We start from the raw sequence: 27,992 nt of genomic DNA, 5'->3' as shown, positions 1-27,992 counted from the left end.
AAGGCAATGTAGGCCGCTCCAGAAAGGTCTACCATCAGTCAATGATGAACCTACCATGTCCACCTCTGTGCGTTGGTGTGTCTGGACCTGTCTAAGTGCATAATGTTTGTCTGATGTTTCCCTACATAGAAAGGGATGAGTCCGTCCGCCTTGTCCTCCTCCAGCATCTTCTTCAGCGTGGCTCCTTGGATGGCGTGGCTGTCGTCTGTAGGAACCTTCTTCATCCTCACGCCTCCTATCAGACCGGCCCGCTCCACTGAGGAATGAGCCTGAAGAAGCCAGGGCGCAAAGACGGTTACTGTTTTCCATGGTCCGTTTCCTCACATCATTCCAATGAATATACATTAAAATTTTGGGATGAGGCAGAATCATGCAGAATAACAACCAGAGAACTCGAGTGACATATTCTCAATCAACAAATAATAAATATATTAATAATAATAATAATAATAATAATAATAATAATAATAATAATAATAATAGTAAATTCAATTTATATAGCACACTTTAAAATCCAAGGACTTCACAAGGTGCTTTACAGATGCATGATAAAAGCAATGAAGCAATCAAAGGAATCAAAGGAAAAATAAAAATATAAAAAATAAAAATATAAAAACAGCTACTAAAAGAATAAAAACATAAAAGGATAAAAACATAAAAACACAACATGTGTAAAGAGAGAGGGAGGACCCTAGGGGAAAGCTAAAATAAATAAGTGGGTTTTAAGTTTGATTACTACGCAAACAGACGTGTCATTTAGGCGTGCAAATCAAACTCACAAGGCCCCAACCACTAGGAACATGGAAGAATGGAAATGAAGTAGCAGTAGAAAAAAACAACTAGCCGTTCTCCCTGTAAAGGTCTGTGTGGCCCTCAGGCAACTCCATAACCCAGTCAGAGAGCCAGCCTGGTATTTAGTATTACAACTGATCAGAGCCTGCTGCTGCCTGCCTGACCCACTGTCTCTCTCCATCACAGAGGGGCTTGTTCACCGTTAAAATGACTGATCCAAGGTCAGCTGGACTTTACTGAGGCAACCCTTACTGATCCAAGGTCAGCTGGACTTTACTGAGGCAACCCTTACTGATCCAAGGCCAGGTGGACTTTACTGAGGCAACCCTTACTGATCCAAGGCCAGCTGGACTTTACTGAGGCAACCCTTACTGATGCAAGGCCAGCTGGACTTTACTGAGGCAACCCTTACTGATGCAAGGCCAGCTGGACTTTACTGAGGCAACCCTTACTGATCCAAGGCCAGCTGGACTTTACTGAGGCAACCCTTACTGATGCAAGGCCAGCTGGACTTTACTGAGGCAACCCTTACTGATCCAAGGCCAGCTGGACTTTACTGAGGCAACCCTTACTGATCCAAGGCCAGCTGGACTTTACTGAGGCAACCCTTACTGATCCAAGGCCAGCTGGACTTTACTGAGGCAACCCTTACTGATCCAAGGCCAGCTGGACTTTACTGAGGCAACCCTTACTGATCCAAGGCCAGCTGGACTTTACTGAGGCAACCCTTACTGATCCAAGGCCAGCTGGACTTTACTGAGGCAACCCTTACTGATCCAAGGTCAGCTGGACTTTACTGAGGCAACCCTTACTGATGCAAGGTCAGCTGGACTTTACTGAGGCAACCCTTACTGATCCAAGGGCAGCTGGACTTTACTGAGGCAACCCTTACTGATGCAAGGCCAGGTGGACTTTTCTTGGGCAAGACGACGCCATCGTCAAGGTCCCCCTTTTGACATTCCATTTTCAAAATAAAACGTCACTATGAATTAAGTTTGGCAACATTCAGAATTAAGCTACACTGCGGCCAACTTCAGTTACATGTTCATAACATTACTGCTGCGAGGAGCCGATGGCTGTACCCGGTCGCCATTTAACTAGTTCGTTACAAAAGCACGTCGACAGTGTTTTCTCACTGCCAGTAGTAGCTGGGTTGACAGATACTAGCTAGTCCGACTGGTCACACAGCCAGCGCTCTCAGCCCTCACTGCTCGTTAAATATTTCCAAATAGGCGTTATACTGCTTAACTGGTCACATATTTGGAATGTTACGTTCTCATCCGAAAAAATATTAAAACTTTAAAACATTTCGGTTTTTTTGGCTTGAAAACAGCTTTGCGCGGTGCTATTCCAGTGCAAAATGCAAAATTACCGCCGTTGCAAAGATAGGGCCCTGGGTGTTAAAGGAACACTCTGCCCATTTTCAACCAGCTTTGTATCATTAGAACATCAGTACTGCAGTATATCAGAAAACTGTAAACGGTTTTGAAGTCTGTCATTTAATTTGACAGTTATTGAGTGTTAAAGTGTGGACCAGTGACATCACTGGTCCACACTAACTCAAGTTAATAACTCATTAACTCAAATCAACATGGTTTTGAAGTCTGTCATTTAATTTGACAGTTATTGAGTGTTAAAGTGTGGACCAGTGACATCACTGGTCCACACTAACTCAAATTAATAACTCATTAACTCAAATCAACACGGTTTTGAAGTCTGTCATTTAATTTGACAGTTATTGAGTGTTAAAGTGTGGTCCACACTAACTCAAATTAATAACTCATTAACTCAAATCAACTCTCAATAACTGTTATTGAGAGTTGATTTGAGTTAATGAGTTATTAATTTGAGTTAGTGTGGACCAGTGATGTCACTGGTCCACACTTTAACACTCAATAACTGTCAAATTAAATGACAGACTTCAAAACCGTTTACAGTTTTCTGATATACTACTGATGTTCTAATGATACAAAGCTGGTTGAAAATGGGCGGAGTGTTCCTTTAATTACAGTGGAAGTTCAGATCTAGGCTGACTAGTCAGGGTCAACCAAAGGCATTTGACCATTGCTTTGCTTTTGCGTGTTTGTTTGCTAATAATTGAAACATTTGATTAGAGAAGGGATGTTTTTTGTCCTTCTACCAGCTTGGCATGCAGTGTAGACAGCTACTATTCTTAAGACAGACAGACTGGATGCGGATCACATGACAGACATGTCTTCATTGTCTTGACATGTAGTCGGATGAAGTTGCTTTAAAGGAGAGTCTTGGGCTTACCTGGTCGGAGGTGTAGGCCACCAGTTTGGACATGACTTCAGCTTCAGAGCGTTGGGGGTCCGAGGCCTGGACCAGCCGGACCGCTTTGCACCGAGCAGCCAGCAGGGACATCAGCGTGGCTTCACTGGCTGTGCCCTGAGAGACAGGAGGGAGGCTGTTATACAGCGAGCAGCCAGCAGGGGCATCAGCGTGGCTTTACTGGCTGTGCCCTGAGAGACAGGAGGAAGGCTGTTATACAGCGAGCAGCCAGCAGGGGCATCAGCGTGGCTTCGCTGGCTGTGCCCTGAGAGACAGGAGGGAGGCTGTTATACAGCGAGCAGCCAGCAGGGGCATCAGCGTGGCTTCGCTGGCTGTGCCCTGAGAGACAGGAGGGAGGCTGTTATACAGCGAGCAGCCAGCAGGGGCATCAGCGTGGCTTCACTGGCTGTGCCCTGAGAGACAGGAGGGAGGCTGTTATACAGCGAGCAGCCAGCAGGGGCATCAGCGTGGCTTCACTGGCTGTGCCCTGAGAGACAGGAGGAAGGCTGTTATACAGCGAGCAGCCAGCAGGGGCATCAGCGTGGCTTCACTGGCTGTGCCCTGAGAGACAGGAGGGAGGCTGTTATACAGCGAGCAGCCAGCAGGGGCATCAGCGTGGCTTCACTGGCTGTGCCCTGAGAGACAGGAGGGAGGCTGTTATACAGCGAGCAGCCAGCAGGGGCATCAGCGTGGCTTCACTGGCTGTGCCCTGAGAGACAGGAGGGAGGCTGTTATACAGCGAGCAGCCAGCAGGGGCATCAGCGTGGCTTCACTGGCTGTGCCCTGAGAGACAGGAGGGAGGCTGTTATACAGCGAGCAGCCAGCAGGGGCATCAGCGTGGCTTCACTGGCTGTGCCCTGAGAGACAGGAGGGAGGCTGTTATACAGCGAGCAGCCAGCAGGGGCATCAGCGTGGCTTCACTGGCTGTGCCCTGAGAGACAGGAGGGAGGCTGTTATACAGCGAGCAGCCAGCAGGGGCATCAGCGTGGCTTCACTGGCTGTGCCCTGAGAGACAGGAGGGAGGCTGTTATACAGCGAGCAGCCAGCAGGGGCATCAGCGTGGCTTCACTGGCTGTGCCCTGAGAGACAGGAGGGAGGCTGTTATACAGCGAGCAGCCAGCAGGGGCATCAGCGTGGCTTCACTGGCTGTGCCCTGAGAGACAGGAGGGAGGCTGTTATACAGCGAGCAGCCAGCAGGGGCATCAGCGTGGCTTCGCTGGCTGTGCCCTGAGAGACAGGAGGGAGGCTGTTATACAGCGAGCAGCCAGCAGGGGCATCAGCGTGGCTTCGCTGGCTGTGCCCTGAGAGACAGGAGGGAGGCTGTTATACAGCGAGCAGCCAGCAGGGGCATCAGCGTGGCTTCACTGGCTGTGCCCTGAGAGACAGGAGGGAGGCTGTTATACAGCGAGCAGCCAGCAGGGGCATCAGCGTGGCTTCACTGGCTGTGCCCTGAGAGACAGGAGGGAGGCTGTTATACAGCGAGCAGCCAGCAGGGGCATCAGCGTGGCTTCACTGGCTGTGCCCTGAGAGACAGGAGGGAGGCTGTTATACAGCGAGCAGCCAGCAGGGGCATCAGCGTGGCTTCACTGGCTGTGCCCTGAGAGACAGGAGGGAGGCTGTTATACAGCGAGCAGCCAGCAGGGGCATCAGCGTGGCTTCGCTGGCTGTGCCCTGAGAGACAGGAGGGAGGCTGTTATACAGCGAGCAGCCAGCAGGGGCATCAGCGTGGCTTCGCTGGCTGTGCCCTGAGAGACAGGAGGGAGGCTGTTATACAGCGAGCAGCCAGCAGGGGCATCAGCGTGGCTTCACTGGCTGTGCCCTGAGAGACAGGAGGGAGGCTGTCATACAGCGAGCAGCCAGCAGGGGCATCAGCGTGGCTTCACTGGCTGTGCCCTGAGAGACAGGAGGGAGGCTGTTATACAGCGAGCAGCCAGCAGGGGCATCAGCGTGGCTTCACTGGCTGTGCCCTGAGAGACAGGAGGGAGGCTGTCATACAGCGAGCAGCCAGCAGGGGCATCAGCGTGGCTTCACTGGCTGTGCCCTGAGAGACAGGAGGGAGGCTGTTACCAGCTTGTGGGACTGCATTCATTTGGGGAAGAAACACAATTGGGCTGGAGAGAGAAGATATCTGATTTATGTGAATGAATGAATGAATGAATGAATGAATGAATGAATGAATGAAAATGTGTGTGAATATACAGCAAGAGAACATCATCATACATGTACATATCAAACCATTTCACACAAATACAATGTATACAATCAATGACCGAAAAAAGGAATAGGCTGAAGCCAAGGCTTATTTTTTGCCTATCCTGTATCATCCATTAGAAAAACCCAGAATATCTGCAGCAAAATAAAGAATAGAAAGAAAGACAGAATTTACTGTAAGTTATAATCCTGAATTATTTTACTTTGTAAGGCTTTTTTAAACCTGAACAATGATGTACACAATTTCAAATCATCACAAAGGCTATTCCATAGTTTAACTCCCAAAACTGAAACACATCGAGATTTGACATTCATTCTTGCTTTGCCTGTTTTAAAAATGCATAACCCTCTTAAATTGTAATTTCCTTCTCTTAATTAAAAAACCTTTTGAATACAAACTGGAAGGCTTTTGCTCCTAACACGGAAAACAATTTCTAAAGTTTTTATATACACACTATCTACGAATTCTAAGGTGCAGGACCTTAAAATGTGGTATAATGTACAATACAAAATAAACACTTTTTGAAAGAGTAGGTGTTATGACAGAATTTTGTTTTTATAATGGCATGGGCAAAACAGTTTCATGGATGTTTTCATATAAATGTGTCTTACTGAGATGTATGTCTTCATTGACACCTACACTGGAACTAGAAGAACATTCTATTAACATTCATTCATATTTGTCTTGGTCGAAAGGCCTTTGTCCTTTCTCTATGGGTGTCTGTTCTATTCATGCAAACAGACACACACACAAAGACACACACACACACACACTGAGTTTATTGATGGATCTACACCTCCACACCTTCATTAGAGGAGAAGCCTGACCTGTTCAAAGGGTGTGCTGACTCATCATTCAGCTCAGCCTGACCCACTGACAATCTTTTCAGGCAGCGCCATAACGTAAGCATGGCATCTGAGGCGCCTGGAACGTTACCGCTGGCACATCAATCAAACGCTCAAATACCACCGGCATGTCAATCAAACACTCAAATACCACCGACACGTCAATCAAACACTCAAATACCACCGACATGTCAATCAAACACTCAAATACCACCGACATGTCAATCAAACACTCAAATACCACCAGCATGTCAATCAAACACTCAAATACCACCGACATGTCAATCAAACACTCAAATACCACCGACATGTCAATCAAACACTCAAATACCACCGACATGCTAATCAAACACTCAAATACCACCGACATGTCAATCAAACACTCAAATACCACCGACATGTCAATCAAATGTTCAAATACCACCGACATGTCAATCAAACACTCAAATACCACCGACATGTCAATCAAACACTCAAATACCACCGGCATGTCAATCAAACGCTCAAATACCACCAGCATGTCAATCAAATGCTCAAATACCACCGGCATGTCAATCAAACACTCAAATACCACCGACATGTCAATCAAACACTCAAATACCACCAGCATGTCAATCAAACACTCAAATACCACCGGCACGTCAATCAAACGCTCAAATACAAGTGAGCTTCGTCAGCAGCTAATGAATGGGGCTCTCCATGGTGCTGAACCCGTGTTCACTTATTTTGGCCACTAATTAGCCATATCTGCCCATTTAGTCGGCCCTAATTACATAATTCAAAACTCTGGCTGCGTCAGGCACAGGTGCTCTTTACACTTCCTGAAAGATTCAGTGCAATTATCGCTCTTAGAGATAGATAGCGCGCTGCACTAATTCACTATTAAAGACCACGTTAAAAGAGAGACTGTTAATCAGAAATGCCTCACTGAGCTGGTTTGTATAAAAACAATCGCACTTTTTTTCCGTTTTGATTTTATTAGTCAATTAGTGACTCATTTGCTATTTGCCATACATGAGTCTGCATTTTAATCACGAGAGCAGCGTCCTTTGTTCTGAACACCAAGGTCTAATGACTCACATAGGGGTGAAAAATGAAAAGCCGTGAGGTCAGCCGGCGGATGGGAACTTTAGAAGCATCTCGTCTCTCTGTGTTGAGGTCCATAATGATAGTGCTGTCACAACGCGCTCATTATAGCCCCGCCCCCGCTGCAGCCAGAGAGAGAGAGAGAGGAGGCCTGTTGGTTTCCATAGTGAGCTGCACTTAGAAAGAGCAGGGGCAAGACAGAAACAAAAACACGCTCTCGCACTCAGGTGCTCACAATACAAGAGTCGTGACATGATCTGTCATCAGAGTGCTCTCTCATGCTCCACCACTCACCAGCTCCACCCACCCACACACACACACACACACACACACACACACACACACACACACACCCACACACACACACACACACACACACACACACACACACACACACACACACACACACACACCTCTAAATATGGCTAAAAATCATCCAAACGTCCAAAAAAAAGTCAAGACTCCCTTCTTATATATTTTTTTAATTAAATTAAAAAGAAAAAAAAGAAAAGAAAAAAGAATTGTCCCCCTAATTGCAAACTCGTTCCGGCGCCACTGCCACACACACACACACACACACACACACACACACACACACACACACACACACACACACACACACACACACACACACACACACACACTGCTGCTGCAACACATGCAACACATGCAACACAGTCTCACAGAAAATTGTAAAATAGCAACGTTTTGGACTAACGTTCCTATGTTACAATTTCGTCTCGAAAATTGTAAATTGGTAACGTTCTGAGATCTTAGGGTTAGGGTTAGGGTAAACAGGGGGAGGGGTTAGAAACAGAAAATCTCTGTAAACCACGGCCAAACCGCTGCTGCTGCTGCGTTTGTGTCAATGGAACACTAAACTAATGCTTAGCCCTTCTGACACGAAACAATTCCAATGCCATCATCCTCACTATGGGTGACATATTAAAAAAGCAATTTCCTGCAATTTTTCAGCTGTTTAGAAAGATGGGATGAATCAATAGTAGACAAATTGCTGGGGAATATTGATTCAGAGGCAGTCAATCAAGCTTCCCTACCAAGCTTCCCTATAAACACGTTTGTTGTTTTGAAAATCAACTGGGCAAGTGCTATCATAATGGCTCAATTATGGTAACGCCACAAGCTACAGAAAATTATCATTCTGGTTATTTTCAGCCTATATAGGCCTTATTTTGCTATTTTCTGCCAGGCCCGGCGTTGGAGGGGGGCCTGACCGGGCCAGGCCCCCTTCATTCCCCAAACTGGCCCCCCCATTCAAAAAAAAGTTTAAAACGGAATCTGGCTGTCATTAGGCATTGATTAACTGAATGCTATTGCTAACTGTTACTTTGAACATCCATTTGCAATGATTCTGGCTGGATATTAACTATTGTAAATTTGTCACAATGAATGCACAATGTGTAAATACATTTATTATTAATTGTTTAGGCCTAATTATCTGTAAAGTCATTAGGCATTAGACATTAGAGATGTGTGTAGTTCTTCATAGATTTAGCCTCTTCATTTTGCTCTCAAATGCACCAGGTTGACGAATTTTACTTTAAAATCTACAAAATCTTCTTCCGGGGCCCCCGGACCCCCCTTGGGTAGCTTGGCCCCCCCAAGCTAGGGGCAGGCCCCCTCTGTAATTTGGGTCTGGAGCCGGGCCTGTTTTCTGCCATCATGACACATGATCATCTCCACGATCTGATCATAGCTGACTTTACAGTAAGGAGTATTGAGAGTTCAGAGGTCATGGCCTGGTCTGCCATAGACTTACAGTCTAGTATAACAGGAAATTGGAAAGTTGATGTAAAAAAGGGGTGGGGCTTAGGAAAGGTCATTCATAACAAAACCTGTAAATAACATTGTGTCTTCTAATGTCATGTTAACTTCAACTTCAGTCAGCCAAAAGGGATGAAAGAAGCAATCCAGAAGGATCCAAGCATGTACAACATGTAGCCTCATGAGTAGAGCTGGGTATTGGTTCAAATTTCAAGAATCGATTCGATTCCGATTCACAAGGTTTGCGAATCGATTAATCCCGATTCGATTCGATTCGATTCCGATTCGATTAATTTCAATATCGATTTGGTTAGTGATACCAAAACGTGTTTTTTGAGCTGTAACCTGAATTACATGACTGTCCAGTTATGTAACACAGGGGTTCCCAACCTTTTTTGCGCCAAGTAGATACAGTACATGGGGAAAAGAAGTTGCGGACCGGTTGTCAATTTTAATATATTTACTCACCAGGTGGTGACAAAGGATAAATAACAGCCTTTTCATCTGTCAATAAAGTCACTTTCACAATTATGCACAGTGATTTGATTTCAGCCTATATAATTTCTAAAAGTAGATATTAATGATCAAACATTTCCATTTATGTAGCCTACAATTTTTTATGTTTTTGTTTAAACTACAAACATAAATAAACGTCAACTTGAAACTATGTTTCAACTACCACACACAGGATAATATTTTTGCCTATGTTTATTAAAAGAAAAAGAAAAAAAAAATCGATCTCTGGACATATGAATCAATATCAAAGGATTAAAATAAAAATCGTTAAATTTTTTAACCCAGCCCTACTCATGAGCAAGATGTCCTCATTTCGCCAAGAAAGCGATCGCTTATGACGTCCAGAAGTCAAGCTGGCCCTCACAAGTATACAAATGCACACATCAGGGTGGGAATTACACGGAGGCCATGGCCTCTATTGCCCCTCCCTCTGGCCGTGATGCCCTGAGAGCCTTTAAGGCTACGTTCACACAGGGCACCCAAGCCTTGCCTACGCCTTGCCTTTACCCACGCTTTTAAATAGGCGTCCTTTTTAGTCAATGAGGCTGTGTACACAGGGCGCCTCAACGTGAACCTTGCGTGTACCCACACCTCGCCTGAGCTGCGCCGATTTTATCGTTTAGGCGTGAGTTCTATTTTCAAGCCGACTAGGCGCGTGCAGGCAGGCTTCTTCTGTCAAGCCATGAAAGAAAAACGCGACAATATCCGTGGGAAATAGCAAAGTCAACTGAATTTCAAAATAAAATGGTAGTTACTACACAGTGTTGAGCAGAGAGAGAGAGAGTGATTGACGGGTGGCTATCACGTGGGGCTTTCTCCCCCTCGGTAAACAAATCTTCAGGAGAGAGAATAGCGACCGAAGAAGCAAGATGGACAATGAAAAGTGAATCCACTTAGTACAACAGCATCCAGTTCTCTATGACAACAGTGACCCAAGAAGGAGACCTGGTTATACATATCCAGCATCAATAGCACATTAAATATATCAGATTTATTTTACCTAGCCATGATAATTTGGGACCGCACGTGACAAAAAAACACTCGGGAGAGAGGAGAGGCGCTTGTGACTCGGCTCAGGTTCAGCGTGGAATAGGCGTGCGGTGTGATCGCAAAAGCGTGTGATAGGTTCACGCCCAGCTCAAGGTCTGCAGGCGTAGGCGTGGGTTGAGGCAAGGCGAGGCGTAGGTGCCCTGTGTGAACGTAGCGTAAGGCCACCTTGGCAGTGCCCTGCTACCAGCCTGCTACTACAGTCAGTTGCTTTAAAAGCGTCAGTGGTCTTAGTTTAATGTAGCCTGCCCTATGCAAAGGATGTGTACTTGACTCATTTTAACACACATTTGAGAAAATGAAAATCGGTCTTCATGATGTCAATAGAGCAATTGCCTTTCCCTGCAACACCGAAGGCCAAATGGCCTTACCCCTAAAACGACGAAATTCCCACCCTGGCACACATGTACTGTACACACGCACACACACACACACACACACACACGCACACGCACGCACGCACGCACGCACGCACACACACACACACACACACACACACACACACACACACACACACTGACCTGGATGACACCTCCTCCGCGGCCATCAGTCCCAGCCAGAAAATCGTCGGGTAGCTGGAGCATCTTCCCCAGCCAGTCTAACATGACTGTCTCCAGCTCTGTGCAGGCTGGACTGGCTGCCTGCACACACACACACACACACACACACACACACACACGCACGCACACACACACACGCACGCACGCACACACACACACACACACACACACACACACACGTACGTAAGCGCGCACGCACGCACGCACGCACACACACACACACACACACACGTACGCACGCACGTAAGCGTGCACGCACACACACACACACACACACACACACACACACACACACACACACACACACACAACACACCACACACACAATTACAACAGAAACACAACAACCTGTTATAACTGATTTATAATAATTGTAATATATAATAAGAGTTACCCAGGAGAATCCAATACAGCCGATGGCTCCGCACAGCATGTCAGCCAGCATGGCAGGGAAGGAGCTCGCTGCTGGGAAGTAGGCATAGAAGTAGGGGCTATGCCAGTGAGTGATCTGCAAACACACAAAGCATGCACATATTTTCTTATACACTAGGCTAATATCCTAAGATCTTCTAGTGCAATGAAAAAGAGCTAGATGTGATACATTTTGGCAGGATACTATAAAAGTCTCAAAGCAAAACTATAAGCTGTCATATAAATATTATAGCATTTATTATAGTGATAATATTCCTATATTTGACGAAATGCAAAAGCAAAGACCTGAGCTCTTCTGGGCAGATGATGGCCAGAAGTTGGAGTGGTTGTTTAAGACTGAGGTATTTAAGACTGCTAACTTTATCTCTAGGGCCTGGAATAGAAGGCAAGGTGGTGGTTTTCATGCTGTACAACTTTACTGTATGTATTTTGGGTGTTTTCTGTTGGTTTTATGTTTTGATCATTGTTTGTTTAAATGATGAACAGTCAAAGTGTCCTGTAAGCCCATGTGGGCGGGGCTTCATTCGAAGCATGACACTTAAATAAAGAAAATCAATCAATCAATCATATAGTGATACCATAGGGAAATAAAAAATTATAATTATAATTTAATTATAATATAATTATATACAGTACAGTAGGATCACTGTATTAGACACATTAAGTGCCTATAGGAATATTATCTATAGGACGAATCAGCGTGACGTCACTTGCCACCCAGAAATGCGGAACCCCTCGGCAGTTAATAGTATGAGTTGTGCCAAACAAACGTTAATATCTCAAAAACTATACATCACATCGCTTATATTGTGACATTCTGAGTGAGAGCAGAAGTAGCTCAAGAGTTTGACGTATAATATATACATGTCGCGTTAAAGTTGTGTGAACTGTCGCAGTTTTTAAAATGTAAACAGAGTTAGCCGGCTAGAGTCAGACACTCAAGCCTCGCGCCACTTGGGCTCCATAGGGTTCCATTGCCGTTGCCACCCAGTGAGTTTGTTTACCAAAATGCTGCTCGGCTGATCCGTCGTATAGTCATTTGTCATCAGTTGTAACGAGGCATTGCTGAAAAGCTGGATGGGGTAGAAAATATTATATATAAATATATATATATATATATATATATATATATATATATATATATATATATATATATATATATATATATATATATATATATATATATATAAAATGTCCGATTGGTGGTTTGCAGCCGGAAGCTGCTTTGCAGTTGCTGTGAGAAATGGCACCGGAAGACAGACTTCTACTAAATACAAATGATATTCCTTCATATTGCAAGTGATTGTATTCCCTGAGGAAACATTATTGCATTTGGTGCGCCTGCTCAGCAAACCTGCATGTCAAATCTCATTCCGTCTGCTTGTCTGTTTGTGTTTGTGATGCATGTGGCTGGGAGCTGTGAGTCATCAAGACCAGCTACAGCTACCACCCACTACTCCCACTCTACTAAGACCAGCTACAGCTACCACCCACTACTCCCACTCTACTAAGACCAGCTACAGCTACCACCCACTACTCCCACTCTACTAAGACCAGCTACAGCTACCACCCACTACTCTCACTCTACTAAGACCAGCTACAGCTACCACCCACTACTCCCACTCTACTAAGACCAGCTACAGCTACCACCCACTACTCCCATTCTACTAAGACCAGCTACAGCTACCACCCACTACTCCCACTCTACTAAGACCAGCTACAGCTACCACCCACTACTCTCACTCTACTAAGACCAGCTACAGCTACCACCCACTACTCCCACTCTACTAAGACCAGCTACAGCTACCACCCACTACTCCCATTCTACTAAGACCAGCTACAGCTACCACCCACTACTCCCACTCTACTAAGACCAGCTACAGCTACCACCCACTACTCCCACTCTACTAAGACCAGCTACAGCTACCACCCACTACTCCCACTCTACTAAGACCAGCTACAGCTACCACCCACTACTCCCACTCTACTAAGACCAGCTACAGCTACCACCCACTACTCCCACTCTACTCAGACCAGCTACAGCTACCACCCACTACTCCCATTCTACTAAGACCAGCTACAGCTACCACCCACTACTCCCACTCTACTAAGACCAGCTACAGCTACCACCCACTACTCCCACTCTACTAAGACCAGCTACAGCTACCACCCACTACTCCCACTCTACTAAGACCAGCTACAGCTACCACCCACTACTCCCACTCTACTAAGACCAGCTACAGCTACCACCCACTACTCCCACTCTACTAAGACCAGCTACAGCTACCACCCACTACTCCCACTCTACTAAGACCAACCACAGCTACCACCCACTACTCCCACTCTACTAAGACCAGCTACAGCTACCACCCACTACTCCCACTCTACTAAGACCAACCACAGCTACCACCCACTACTCCCACTCTACTAAGACCAACCACAGCTACCACCCACTACTCCCACTCTACTAAGACCAACCACAGCTACCACCCACTACTCCCACTCTACTAAGACCAGCCACAGCTACCACCCACTACTCCCACTCTACTAAGACCAGCCATAGCTACCACCCACTACTCCCACTCTACTAAGACCAGCTACAGCTACCACCCACTACTCCCACTCTACTAAGACCAGCTACCACTACCACCCACTACTCCCACTCTACTAAGACCAGCCACAGCTACCACCCACTACTCCCACTCTACTAAGACCAGCCACAGCTACCACCCACTACTCCCACTCTACTAAGACCAGCTACCACTACCACCCACTACTCCCACTCTACTAAGACCAGCTACCACTACCACCCACTACTCCCACTCTACTAAGACCAGCCACAGCTACCACCCACTACTCCCACTCTACTAAGACCAGCCACAGCTACCACCCACTACTCCCACTCTACTAAGACCAGCCACAGCTACCACCCACTACTCCCACTCTACTAAGACCAGCTACCACTACCACCCACTACTCCCACTCTACTAAGACCAGCCACAGCTACCACCCACTACTCCCACTCTACTAAGACCAGCCACAGCTACCACCCACTACTCCCACTCTACTAAGACCAGCCACAGCTACCACCCACTACTCCCACTCTACTAAGACCAGCCACAGCTACCACCCACTACTCCCACTCTACTAAGACCAGCCACAGCTACCACCCACTACTCCCACTCTACTAAGACCAGCCACAGCTACCACCCACTACTCCCATTCTACTAAGACCAGCTACAGCTACCACCCACTACTCCCACTCTACTAAGACCAGCTACAGCTACCACCCACTACTCCCACTCTACTAAGACCAGCTACAGCTACCACCCACTACTCTCACTCTACTAAGACCAGCTACAGCTACCACCCACTACTCCCACTCTACTAAGACCAGCTACAGCTACCACCCACTACTCCCATTCTACTAAGACCAGCTACAGCTACCACCCACTACTCCCACTCTACTAAGACCAGCTACAGCTACCACCCACTACTCCCACTCTACTAAGACCAGCTACAGCTACCACCCACTACTCCCACTCTACTAAGACCAGCTACAGCTACCACCCACTACTCCCACTCTACTAAGACCAGCTACAGCTACCACCCACTACTCCCACTCTACTCAGACCAGCTACAGCTACCACCCACTACTCCCATTCTACTAAGACCAGCTACAGCTACCACCCACTACTCCCACTCTACTAAGACCAGCTACAGCTACCACCCACTACTCCCACTCTACTAAGACCAGCTACAGCTACCACCCACTACTCCCACTCTACTAAGACCAGCTACAGCTACCACCCACTACTCCCACTCTACTAAGACCAGCTACAGCTACCACCCACTACTCCCACTCTACTAAGACCAGCTACAGCTACCACCCACTACTCCCACTCTACTAAGACCAACCACAGCTACCACCCACTACTCCCACTCTACTAAGACCAGCTACAGCTACCACCCACTACTCCCACTCTACTAAGACCAACCACAGCTACCACCCACTACTCCCACTCTACTAAGACCAACCACAGCTACCACCCACTACTCCCACTCTACTAAGACCAACCACAGCTACCACCCACTACTCCCACTCTACTAAGACCAGCCACAGCTACCACCCACTACTCCCACTCTACTAAGACCAGCCATAGCTACCACCCACTACTCCCACTCTACTAAGACCAGCTACAGCTACCACCCACTACTCCCACTCTACTAAGACCAGCTACCACTACCACCCACTACTCCCACTCTACTAAGACCAGCCACAGCTACCACCCACTACTCCCACTCTACTAAGACCAGCCACAGCTACCACCCACTACTCCCACTCTACTAAGACCAGCTACCACTACCACCCACTACTCCCACTCTACTAAGACCAGCTACCACTACCACCCACTACTCCCACTCTACTAAGACCAGCCACAGCTACCACCCACTACTCCCACTCTACTAAGACCAGCCACAGCTACCACCCACTACTCCCACTCTACTAAGACCAGCCACAGCTACCACCCACTACTCCCACTCTACTAAGACCAGCTACCACTACCACCCACTACTCCCACTCTACTAAGACCAGCCACAGCTACCACCCACTACTCCCACTCTACTAAGACCAGCCACAGCTACCACCCACTACTCCCACTCTACTAAGACCAGCCACAGCTACCACCCACTACTCCCACTCTACTAAGACCAGCCACAGCTACCACCCACTACTCCCACTCTACTAAGACCAGCCACAGCTACCACCCACTACTCCCACTCTACTAAGACCAGCCACAGCTACCACCCACTACTCCCATTCTACTAAGACCAGCTACAGCTACCACCCACTACTCCCACTCTACTAAGACCAGCTACAGCTACCACCCACTACTCCCACTCTACTAAGACCAGCTACAGCTACAGCCGCCTACTCTCACTCTACTAAGACCAGCTACAGCTACCACCCACTACTCCCACTCTACTAAGACCAGCTACAGCTACCACCCACTACTCCCACTCTACTAAGACCAGCTACAGCTACCACCCACTACTCCCACTCTACTAAGACCAGCTACAGCTACCACCCACTACTCCCACTCTACTAAGACCAGCTACAGCTACGGCCCACTACTCCCACTCTACTAAGACCAGCTACCACTCTACTAAGACCAGCCACAGCTACCGCCCACTACTCCCACTCTACTCAGACCAGCTACAGCTACCGCCCACTACTCCCACTCTACTAAGACCAGCCACAGCTACCACCCACTACTCCCACTCTACTAAGACCAGCCACAGCTACCACCCACTACTCCCACTCTACTAAGACCAGCTACAGCTACCACCCACTACTCCCACTCTACTAAGACCAGCTACAGCTACCACCCACTACTCCCATTCTACTAAGACCAGCTACAGCTACCACCCACTACTCCCACTCTACTAAGACCAGCTACCACCCACTACTCCCACTCTACTAAGACCAGCCACAGCTACCACCCACTACTCCCACTCTACTAAGACCAGCCACAGCTACCACCCACTACTCCCACTCTACTAAGACCAGCCACAGCTACCACCCACTACTCCCACTCTACTAAGACCAGCTATAGCTACCACCCACTACTCCCACTCTACTAAGACCAGCTACCACTACCACCCACTACTCCCACTCTACTAAGACCAGCCACAGCTACCACCCACTACTCCCACTCTACTAAGACCAGCCACAGCTACCACCCACTACTCCCACTCTACTAAGACCAGCTACAGCTACCACCCACTACTCCCACTCTACTAAGACCAGCCACAGCTACCACCCACTACTCCCACTCTACTAAGACCAGCTATAGCTACCACCCACTACTCCCACTCTACTAAGACCAGCTACCACTACCACCCACTACTCCCACTCTACTAAGACCAGCCACAGCTACCACCCACTACTCCCACTCTACTAAGACCAGCCACAGCTACCACCCACTACTCCCACTCTACTAAGACCAGCTACAGCTACCACCCACTACTCCCACTCTACTAAGACCAGCTACAGCTACTCACCCACTACTCCCACTCTACTAAGACCAGCTACAGCTACCACCCACTACTCCCACTCTACTAAGACCAGCCACAGCTACCACCCACTACTCCCACTCTACTAAGACCAGCTACAGCTACCACCCACTACTCCCACTCTACTAAGACCAGCTACAGCTACCACCCACTACTCCCACTCTACTAAGACCAGCTACCACCCACTACTCTCACTCTACTAAGACCAGCCACAGCTACCACCCACTACTCCCACTCTAAGACCAGCCACAGCTACCACCCACTACTCCCACTCTACTAAGACCAGCTACCACCCACTACTCCCACTCTACTAAGACCAGCTACAGCTACCACCCACTACTCCCACTCTACTAAGACCAGCTACAGCTACCACCCACTACTCCCACTCTACTAAGACCAGCTACCACCCACTACTCCCACTCTACTAAGACCAGCTACAGCTACCACCCACTACTCCCACTCTACTAAGACCAGCTACAGCTACCACCCACTACTCCCACTCTACTAAGACCAGCCACAGCTACCACCCACTACTCCCACTCTACTAAGACCAGCTACAGCTACCACCCACTACTCCCACTCTACTAAGACCAGCCACAGCTACCCCCCACTACTCCCACTCTACTAAGACCAGCTACAGCTACCACCCACTACTCCCACTCTACTAAGACCAGCTACAGCTACAGCCGCCTACTCCCACTCTACTAAGACCAGCTACAGCTACCACCCACTACTCTCACTCTACTAAGACCAGCTACAGCTACCACCCACTACTCTCACTCTACTAAGACCAGCTACAGCTACCAGCCCACTACTCTCACTCTACTAAGACCAGCTACAGCTACCACCCACTACTCCCACTCTACTAAGACCAGCCACAGCTACCACCCACTACTCCCACTCTACTAAGACCAGCCACAGCTACCACCCACTACTCCCACTCTACTAAGACCAGCTACCACCCACTACTCCCACTCTACTAAGACCAGCTACAGCTACTCACCCACTACTCCCACTCTACTAAGACCAGCTACAGCTACCACCCACTACTCCCACTCTACTAAGACCAGCTACAGCTACTCACCCACTACTCCCACTCTACTAAGACCAGCTACAGCTACCACCCACTACTCCCACTCTACTAAGACCAGCCACAGCTACCACCCACTACTCCCATTCTACTAAGACCAGCCACAGCTACCACCCACTACTCCCATTCTACTAAGACCAGCTACAGCTACCACCCACTACTCCCACTCTACTAAGACCAGCTACAGCTACCACCCACTACTCCCACTCTACTAAGACCAGCTACAGCTACAGCCGCCTACTCTCACTCTACTAAGACCAGCTACAGCTACCACCCACTACTCCCACTCTACTAAGACCAGCTACAGCTACCACCCACTACTCCCACTCTACTAAGACCAGCCACAGCTACCACCCACTACTCCCACTCTACTAAGACCAGCTACAGCTACGGCCCACTACTCCCACTCTACTAAGACCAGCTACCACTCTACTAAGACCAGCCACAGCTACCGCCCACTACTCCCACTCTACTCAGACCAGCTACAGCTACCGCCCACTACTCCCACTCTACTAAGACCAGCCACAGCTACCACCCACTACTCCCACTCTACTAAGACCAGCCACAGCTACCACCCACTACTCCCACTCTACTAAGACCAGCTACAGCTACCACCCACTACTCCCACTCTACTAAGACCAGCTACAGCTACCACCCACTACTCCCATTCTACTAAGACCAGCTACAGCTACCACCCACTACTCCCACTCTACTAAGACCAGCTACCACCCACTACTCCCACTCTACTAAGACCAGCTACCACTACCACCCACTACTCCCACTCTACTAAGACCAGCCACAGCTACCACCCACTACTCCCACTCTACTAAGACCAGCCACAGCTACCACCCACTACTCCCACTCTACTAAGACCAGCCACAGCTACCACCCACTACTCCCACTCTACTAAGACCAGCCACAGCTACCACCCACTACTCCCACTCTACTAAGACCAGCCACAGCTACCACCCACTACTCCCACTCTACTAAGACCAGCCACAGCTACCACCCACTACTCCCATTCTACTAAGACCAGCTACAGCTACCACCCACTACTCCCACTCTACTAAGACCAGCTACAGCTACCACCCACTACTCCCACTCTACTAAGACCAGCTACAGCTACAGCCGCCTACTCTCACTCTACTAAGACCAGCTACAGCTACCACCCACTACTCCCACTCTACTAAGACCAGCTACAGCTACCACCCACTACTCCCACTCTACTAAGACCAGCTACAGCTACCACCCACTACTCCCACTCTACTAAGACCAGCTACAGCTACCACCCACTACTCCCACTCTACTAAGACCAGCTACAGCTACGGCCCACTACTCCCACTCTACTAAGACCAGCTACCACTCTACTAAGACCAGCCACAGCTACCGCCCACTACTCCCACTCTACTCAGACCAGCTACAGCTACCGCCCACTACTCCCACTCTACTAAGACCAGCCACAGCTACCACCCACTACTCCCACTCTACTAAGACCAGCCACAGCTACCACCCACTACTCCCACTCTACTAAGACCAGCTACAGCTACCACCCACTACTCCCACTCTACTAAGACCAGCTACAGCTACCACCCACTACTCCCATTCTACTAAGACCAGCTACAGCTACCACCCACTACTCCCACTCTACTAAGACCAGCTACCACCCACTACTCCCACTCTACTAAGACCAGCCACAGCTACCACCCACTACTCCCACTCTACTAAGACCAGCCACAGCTACCACCCACTACTCCCACTCTACTAAGACCAGCCACAGCTACCACCCACTACTCCCACTCTACTAAGACCAGCTATAGCTACCACCCACTACTCCCACTCTACTAAGACCAGCTACCACTACCACCCACTACTCCCACTCTACTAAGACCAGCCACAGCTACCACCCACTACTCCCACTCTACTAAGACCAGCCACAGCTACCACCCACTACTCCCACTCTACTAAGACCAGCTACAGCTACCACCCACTACTCCCACTCTACTAAGACCAGCCACAGCTACCACCCACTACTCCCACTCTACTAAGACCAGCTATAGCTACCACCCACTACTCCCACTCTACTAAGACCAGCTACCACTACCACCCACTACTCCCACTCTACTAAGACCAGCCACAGCTACCACCCACTACTCCCACTCTACTAAGACCAGCCACAGCTACCACCCACTACTCCCACTCTACTAAGACCAGCTACAGCTACCACCCACTACTCCCACTCTACTAAGACCAGCTACAGCTACTCACCCACTACTCCCACTCTACTAAGACCAGCTACAGCTACCACCCACTACTCCCACTCTACTAAGACCAGCCACAGCTACCACCCACTACTCCCACTCTACTAAGACCAGCTACAGCTACCACCCACTACTCCCACTCTACTAAGACCAGCTACAGCTACCACCCACTACTCCCACTCTACTAAGACCAGCTACCACCCACTACTCTCACTCTACTAAGACCAGCCACAGCTACCACCCACTACTCCCACTCTACTAAGACCAGCCACAGCTACCACCCACTACTCCCACTCTACTAAGACCAGCTACCACCCACTACTCCCACTCTACTAAGACCAGCTACAGCTACCACCCACTACTCCCACTCTACTAAGACCAGCTACAGCTACCACCCACTACTCCCACTCTACTAAGACCAGCTACCACCCACTACTCCCACTCTACTAAGACCAGCTACAGCTACCACCCACTACTCCCACTCTACTAAGACCAGCTACAGCTACCACCCACTACTCCCACTCTACTAAGACCAGCCACAGCTACCACCCACTACTCCCACTCTACTAAGACCAGCTACAGCTACCACCCACTACTCCCACTCTACTAAGACCAGCCACAGCTACCCCCCACTACTCCCACTCTACTAAGACCAGCTACAGCTACCACCCACTACTCCCACTCTACTAAGACCAGCTACAGCTACAGCCGCCTACTCCCACTCTACTAAGACCAGCTACAGCTACCACCCACTACTCTCACTCTACTAAGACCAGCTACAGCTACCACCCACTACTCTCACTCTACTAAGACCAGCTACAGCTACCAGCCCACTACTCTCACTCTACTAAGACCAGCTACAGCTACCACCCACTACTCCCACTCTACTAAGACCAGCCACAGCTACCACCCACTACTCCCACTCTACTAAGACCAGCCACAGCTACCACCCACTACTCCCACTCTACTAAGACCAGCTACCACCCACTACTCCCACTCTACTAAGACCAGCTACAGCTACTCACCCACTACTCCCACTCTACTAAGACCAGCTACAGCTACCACCCACTACTCCCACTCTACTAAGACCAGCTACAGCTACTCACCCACTACTCCCACTCTACTAAGACCAGCTACAGCTACCACCCACTACTCCCACTCTACTAAGACCAGCCACAGCTACCACCCACTACTCCCATTCTACTAAGACCAGCCACAGCTACCACCCACTACTCCCATTCTACTAAGACCAGCTACAGCTACCACCCACTACTCCCACTCTACTAAGACCAGCTACAGCTACCACCCACTACTCCCACTCTACTAAGACCAGCTACAGCTACAGCCGCCTACTCTCACTCTACTAAGACCAGCTACAGCTACCACCCACTACTCCCACTCTACTAAGACCAGCTACAGCTACCACCCACTACTCCCACTCTACTAAGACCAGCCACAGCTACCACCCACTACTCCCACTCTACTAAGACCAGCTACAGCTACGGCCCACTACTCCCACTCTACTAAGACCAGCTACCACTCTACTAAGACCAGCCACAGCTACCGCCCACTACTCCCACTCTACTCAGACCAGCTACAGCTACCGCCCACTACTCCCACTCTACTAAGACCAGCCACAGCTACCACCCACTACTCCCACTCTACTAAGACCAGCCACAGCTACCACCCACTACTCCCACTCTACTAAGACCAGCTACAGCTACCACCCACTACTCCCACTCTACTAAGACCAGCTACAGCTACCACCCACTACTCCCATTCTACTAAGACCAGCTACAGCTACCACCCACTACTCCCACTCTACTAAGACCAGCTACCACCCACTACTCCCACTCTACTAAGACCAGCCACAGCTACCACCCACTACTCCCACTCTACTAAGACCAGCCACAGCTACCACCCACTACTCCCACTCTACTAAGACCAGCCACAGCTACCACCCACTACTCCCACTCTACTAAGACCAGCTATAGCTACCACCCACTACTCCCACTCTACTAAGACCAGCTACCACTACCACCCACTACTCCCACTCTACTAAGACCAGCCACAGCTACCACCCACTACTCCCACTCTACTAAGACCAGCCACAGCTACCACCCACTACTCCCACTCTACTAAGACCAGCTACAGCTACCACCCACTACTCCCACTCTACTAAGACCAGCCACAGCTACCACCCACTACTCCCACTCTACTAAGACCAGCTATAGCTACCACCCACTACTCCCACTCTACTAAGACCAGCTACCACTACCACCCACTACTCCCACTCTACTAAGACCAGCCACAGCTACCACCCACTACTCCCACTCTACTAAGACCAGCCACAGCTACCACCCACTACTCCCACTCTACTAAGACCAGCTACAGCTACCACCCACTACTCCCACTCTACTAAGACCAGCTACAGCTACTCACCCACTACTCCCACTCTACTAAGACCAGCTACAGCTACCACCCACTACTCCCACTCTACTAAGACCAGCCACAGCTACCACCCACTACTCCCACTCTACTAAGACCAGCTACAGCTACCACCCACTACTCCCACTCTACTAAGACCAGCTACAGCTACCACCCACTACTCCCACTCTACTAAGACCAGCTACCACCCACTACTCTCACTCTACTAAGACCAGCCACAGCTACCACCCACTACTCCCACTCTACTAAGACCAGCCACAGCTACCACCCACTACTCCCACTCTACTAAGACCAGCTACCACCCACTACTCCCACTCTACTAAGACCAGCTACAGCTACCACCCACTACTCCCACTCTACTAAGACCAGCTACAGCTACCACCCACTACTCCCACTCTACTAAGACCAGCTACCACCCACTACTCCCACTCTACTAAGACCAGCTACAGCTACCACCCACTACTCCCACTCTACTAAGACCAGCTACAGCTACCACCCACTACTCCCACTCTACTAAGACCAGCCACAGCTACCACCCACTACTCCCACTCTACTAAGACCAGCTACAGCTACCACCCACTACTCCCACTCTACTAAGACCAGCCACAGCTACCCCCCACTACTCCCACTCTACTAAGACCAGCTACAGCTACCACCCACTACTCCCACTCTACTAAGACCAGCTACAGCTACAGCCGCCTACTCCCACTCTACTAAGACCAGCTACAGCTACCACCCACTACTCTCACTCTACTAAGACCAGCTACAGCTACCACCCACTACTCTCACTCTACTAAGACCAGCTACAGCTACCAGCCCACTACTCTCACTCTACTAAGACCAGCTACAGCTACCACCCACTACTCCCACTCTACTAAGACCAGCCACAGCTACCACCCACTACTCCCACTCTACTAAGACCAGCCACAGCTACCACCCACTACTCCCACTCTACTAAGACCAGCTACCACCCACTACTCCCACTCTACTAAGACCAGCTACAGCTACTCACCCACTACTCCCACTCTACTAAGACCAGCTACAGCTACCACCCACTACTCCCACTCTACTAAGACCAGCTACAGCTACTCACCCACTACTCCCACTCTACTAAGACCAGCTACAGCTACCACCCACTACTCCCACTCTACTAAGACCAGCTACAGCTACCACCCACTACTCCCACTCTACTAAGACCAGCTACAGCTACCACCCACTACTCCCACTCTACTAAGACCAGCCACAGCCACCACCCACTACTCCCACTCTACTAAGACCAGCTACAGCTACCACCCACTACTCCCACTCTACTAAGACCAGCTACAGCTACCACCCACTACTCCCACTCTACTAAGACCAGCCACAGCTACCACCCACTACTCCCACTCTACTAAGACCAGCTACAGATACCACCCACTACTCCCACTCTACTAAGACCAGCCACAGCTACCACCCACTACTCCCACTCTACTAAGACCAGCTACAGCCGCCTACTCCCACTCTACTAAGACCAGCTACAGCTACCACCCACTACTCCCACTCTACTAAGACCAGCTACAGCTACCACCCACTACTCCCACTCTACTAAGACCAGCTACAGCCGCCTACTCCCACTCTACTAAGACCAGCTACAGCTACCACCCACTACTCCCACTCTACTAAGACCAGCCACAGCTACCACCCACTACTCCCACTCTACTAAGACCAGCCACAGCTACCACCCACTACTCCCACTCTACTAAGACCAGCTACAGCTACCACCCACTCCTCCCACTATACTAAGACCAGCTACAGCTACCACCCACTACTCCCACTCTACTAAGACCAGCTACAGCTACCACCCACTACTCCCACTCTACTAAGACCAGCTACAGCTACTCACCCACTACTCCCACTCTACTAAGACCAGCTACAGCTACCACCCACTACTCCCACTCTACTAAGACCAGCTACAGCTACTCACCCACTACTCCCACTCTACTAAGACCAGCTACAGCTACCACCCACTACTCCCACTCTACTAAGACCAGCTACAGCTACCACCCACTACTCCCACTCTACTAAGACCATACAGCTACCGCCCACTACTCCCACTCTACTAAGACCAGCTACAGCTACCACCCACTACTCCCACTCTACTAAGACCAGCTACAGCTACTCACCCCGGGCATGATGACCCTCTCTACGTCTCTGATGACGTCCTCGTAGCTCTCTGGCTCCAGCGGCGCCTCTGTGGGGATGAGGGAGCGCAGGTAGCCAGGCTCCACGTCCGGGTAGACCTGCCGCTGCTCGATGGTCTCCATGTAGTCAGCCACATAGTCCACCATCTCCTTCCCCCTGCGCCGGAACTCCGCTACGTCCATACTACCTTCTACCGCTGCAAGGCACACACACAGCAGGCTATATGGGGATCGACTCACTCTCATATCAATCCAGCCAATGTACAATGAGATATGAATTGGCTCATGATATTCATTTGGAGTATTTTCATTGGTTGTAATATGTTATATTTGATTTTATTATAAAAATAACATAATGGTGGTCTAAAGTTCAATTGATGGCACAATTAATTGTTTTACTAGCCGAGTCAGAATCTTTTTAATTCCTCAGTTAAACCTACCTATTACTGATTGGTCTTTGTCAGAACACCTCTGACATCTTAGTCCCCTTAATGTTGTTTATGTACTATGAATCACTAATGTGTGTGTGTGTGCGTGTGCGTGTGTGTGTGTGTGTGTGTGTGTGTGTGTGTGTTTGCTAACGTGATACAGTAGCATCAAAACCCACATTCATTTTACATTTAATTCGTTCGTGGCTGGTGTGATCGCATGGTCTCTAGTTTGAAACAGATCTTCGTTCCATGTAGATCAGGGACGCGGGAAGTGGGGGTGCTTAGGGTGCTGCAGCACCCTCTGCTGTTTTGTATTGGAATTGCAACATCAGTAAATATACATGTATATATATATATATATATATATATATATACATATATATATATATATATTATGATTAAAATGTGTTTTATATGCTTTATACTGCGATATTTAGGGTTTAGTTGAAGACTATGAGCAAAGAGGATGGAGATGTTATTTTTGATGTTTGGTTTATAATAATAAGATAATAAAATATAATAATAATAATAAGTTCAGTGTTTCTGCGCATGTTGCTGTCTGTTGTAGTGTAAAATGACCTAAAGGGAGAGAAGGTGCATGGTGACATGAAAGTGAGTGAGAAAAGGAGAAAATACTGAATAATGATGACATGACAACAGTATCATCCTAATGTTAATTTAAAATGAGATATGCCTCTAAATATTAGGGGTGGGGGAAAAAATCGATTCACCGAAGTATCGCGATTTTTAATGTCACGATTTTTTGGATCGATCTTTTATTCCAGAATCGATAATCGCAAAAAAAAAAAAAAAATTTTTTTTTTTTTGGGTGCTTGCAGTCAGGTCACTCACTGAACAGCAGGCCAGGGCCGCCTACTGGTTTACTAGTGGTTTTATTACTTTATTAGTTAGTCTGAAGTAATAATTACACTTCAGGGTTAAAGTGGGTGCATCTCATTGTAAAATTGGACTTCAAACGGCCCAAATCTGGTTTCAAACAGCCCAAATTGGGCTTCAAACGGCCCAAATTTCACGCGCGTCGGCCCATATCGGCCTGGCCTGCTTGGTATCTAATGCCGGCCTGAATTATGATCCCAGTCCGCCCCTGTTTTTAACTATATCGCCCAGCTCTACTCATGATATATAATATACAGTCTCTAGTGTATGATTCAACTTTTCCCATGTTCTAAACTAGTGTAAAAAAGCAAACAAACTGAAAAAATAAAAGAAAAAAATCGCAATAAATCGTAATATCGAATCGCAATAATCGTAGAATCGCAATACTTAAGAATCGCAATATAAATCGAATCGGCACCCAAGAATCGTGATAGTATCGAATCGGGAGATAAGTGAAACGCCACAGGCCTACTAAATATGGCTAAAAAAAACACCAAACGTCCAAAAAAGTCACACACAAAAATCGTGTCCCTGATGTAGATCCTCATTTCCTCCCAGACAGCAATATCCGTTCTTCCTGGTTTTTAATTTGTGCATACTTTGAATCTTCAGTTTATTTGTGCTACTCTACTGAAGACAAACAGATTGATTGATTATCTGAGTAATTGTAACCCATTTTTCTTGGAGGCTATATAGGTATGGTATCAACACGCCTGTGTGTGCAAACACATACTCAAAGGTTCTGGCTTAAAAATGCCGTTTGCTTAACATGGAGAGGTGCTGCCTCTGTTTCTCCAAGTAGGCTACAAACACTATAACCCAGGGATACTCAATTTGCTTTGACAGGGACAAACATTAATAATATAAATTTTTCTGTAATTCAGTTTCTTCACTTCAATTCAGTTCAGTTAACAAATCTGTTGCAGAGTAAACCCTCTTCCCAAACAAATCAATAAAGGATCTCTCTCAAAAAGAAAATGAACCAAACAGGTTGACTTTGTGCAGTATACTTAGTTAATTACATACTGTATAGCCTACGTAAG

The 27,992-nt window shown here is 48.2% G+C and overlaps 1 protein-coding gene across 1 annotated transcript in view; it reads right to left on the bottom strand.

The window, feature by feature from the left end:
* The window catches only part of ddc (dopa decarboxylase), a gene marked incomplete at its 3' end in the record, with an annotated part of 51,149 nt that extends 25,336 nt beyond the window's left edge, over nt 1-25,813 (bottom strand). The window contains exons 1-5 of the mRNA XM_083662733.1: nt 25,604-25,813; nt 11,530-11,643; nt 11,097-11,216; nt 3,067-3,201; nt 126-269 (exon numbers count right to left, since the gene is read on the bottom strand). Coding sequence (XP_083518859.1) covers nt 126-269; nt 3,067-3,201; nt 11,097-11,216; nt 11,530-11,643; nt 25,604-25,804 — 714 coding nt within the window. The 5' untranslated portion in view covers nt 25,805-25,813. The remainder of the gene's footprint in view (nt 1-125; nt 270-3,066; nt 3,202-11,096; nt 11,217-11,529; nt 11,644-25,603) is intronic.
* Nucleotides 25,814-27,992: the final 2,179 nt, after the last annotated feature.

Source organism: Poromitra crassiceps (assembly GCF_964638095.1).
Source record: "Poromitra crassiceps genome assembly, chromosome: 29".
Lineage (NCBI taxonomy): Eukaryota > Metazoa > Chordata > Actinopteri > Beryciformes > Melamphaidae > Poromitra > Poromitra crassiceps.
Note: the sequence above shows the minus strand (reverse complement) of the source record. Positions and strands in the feature narration are given on the sequence as shown.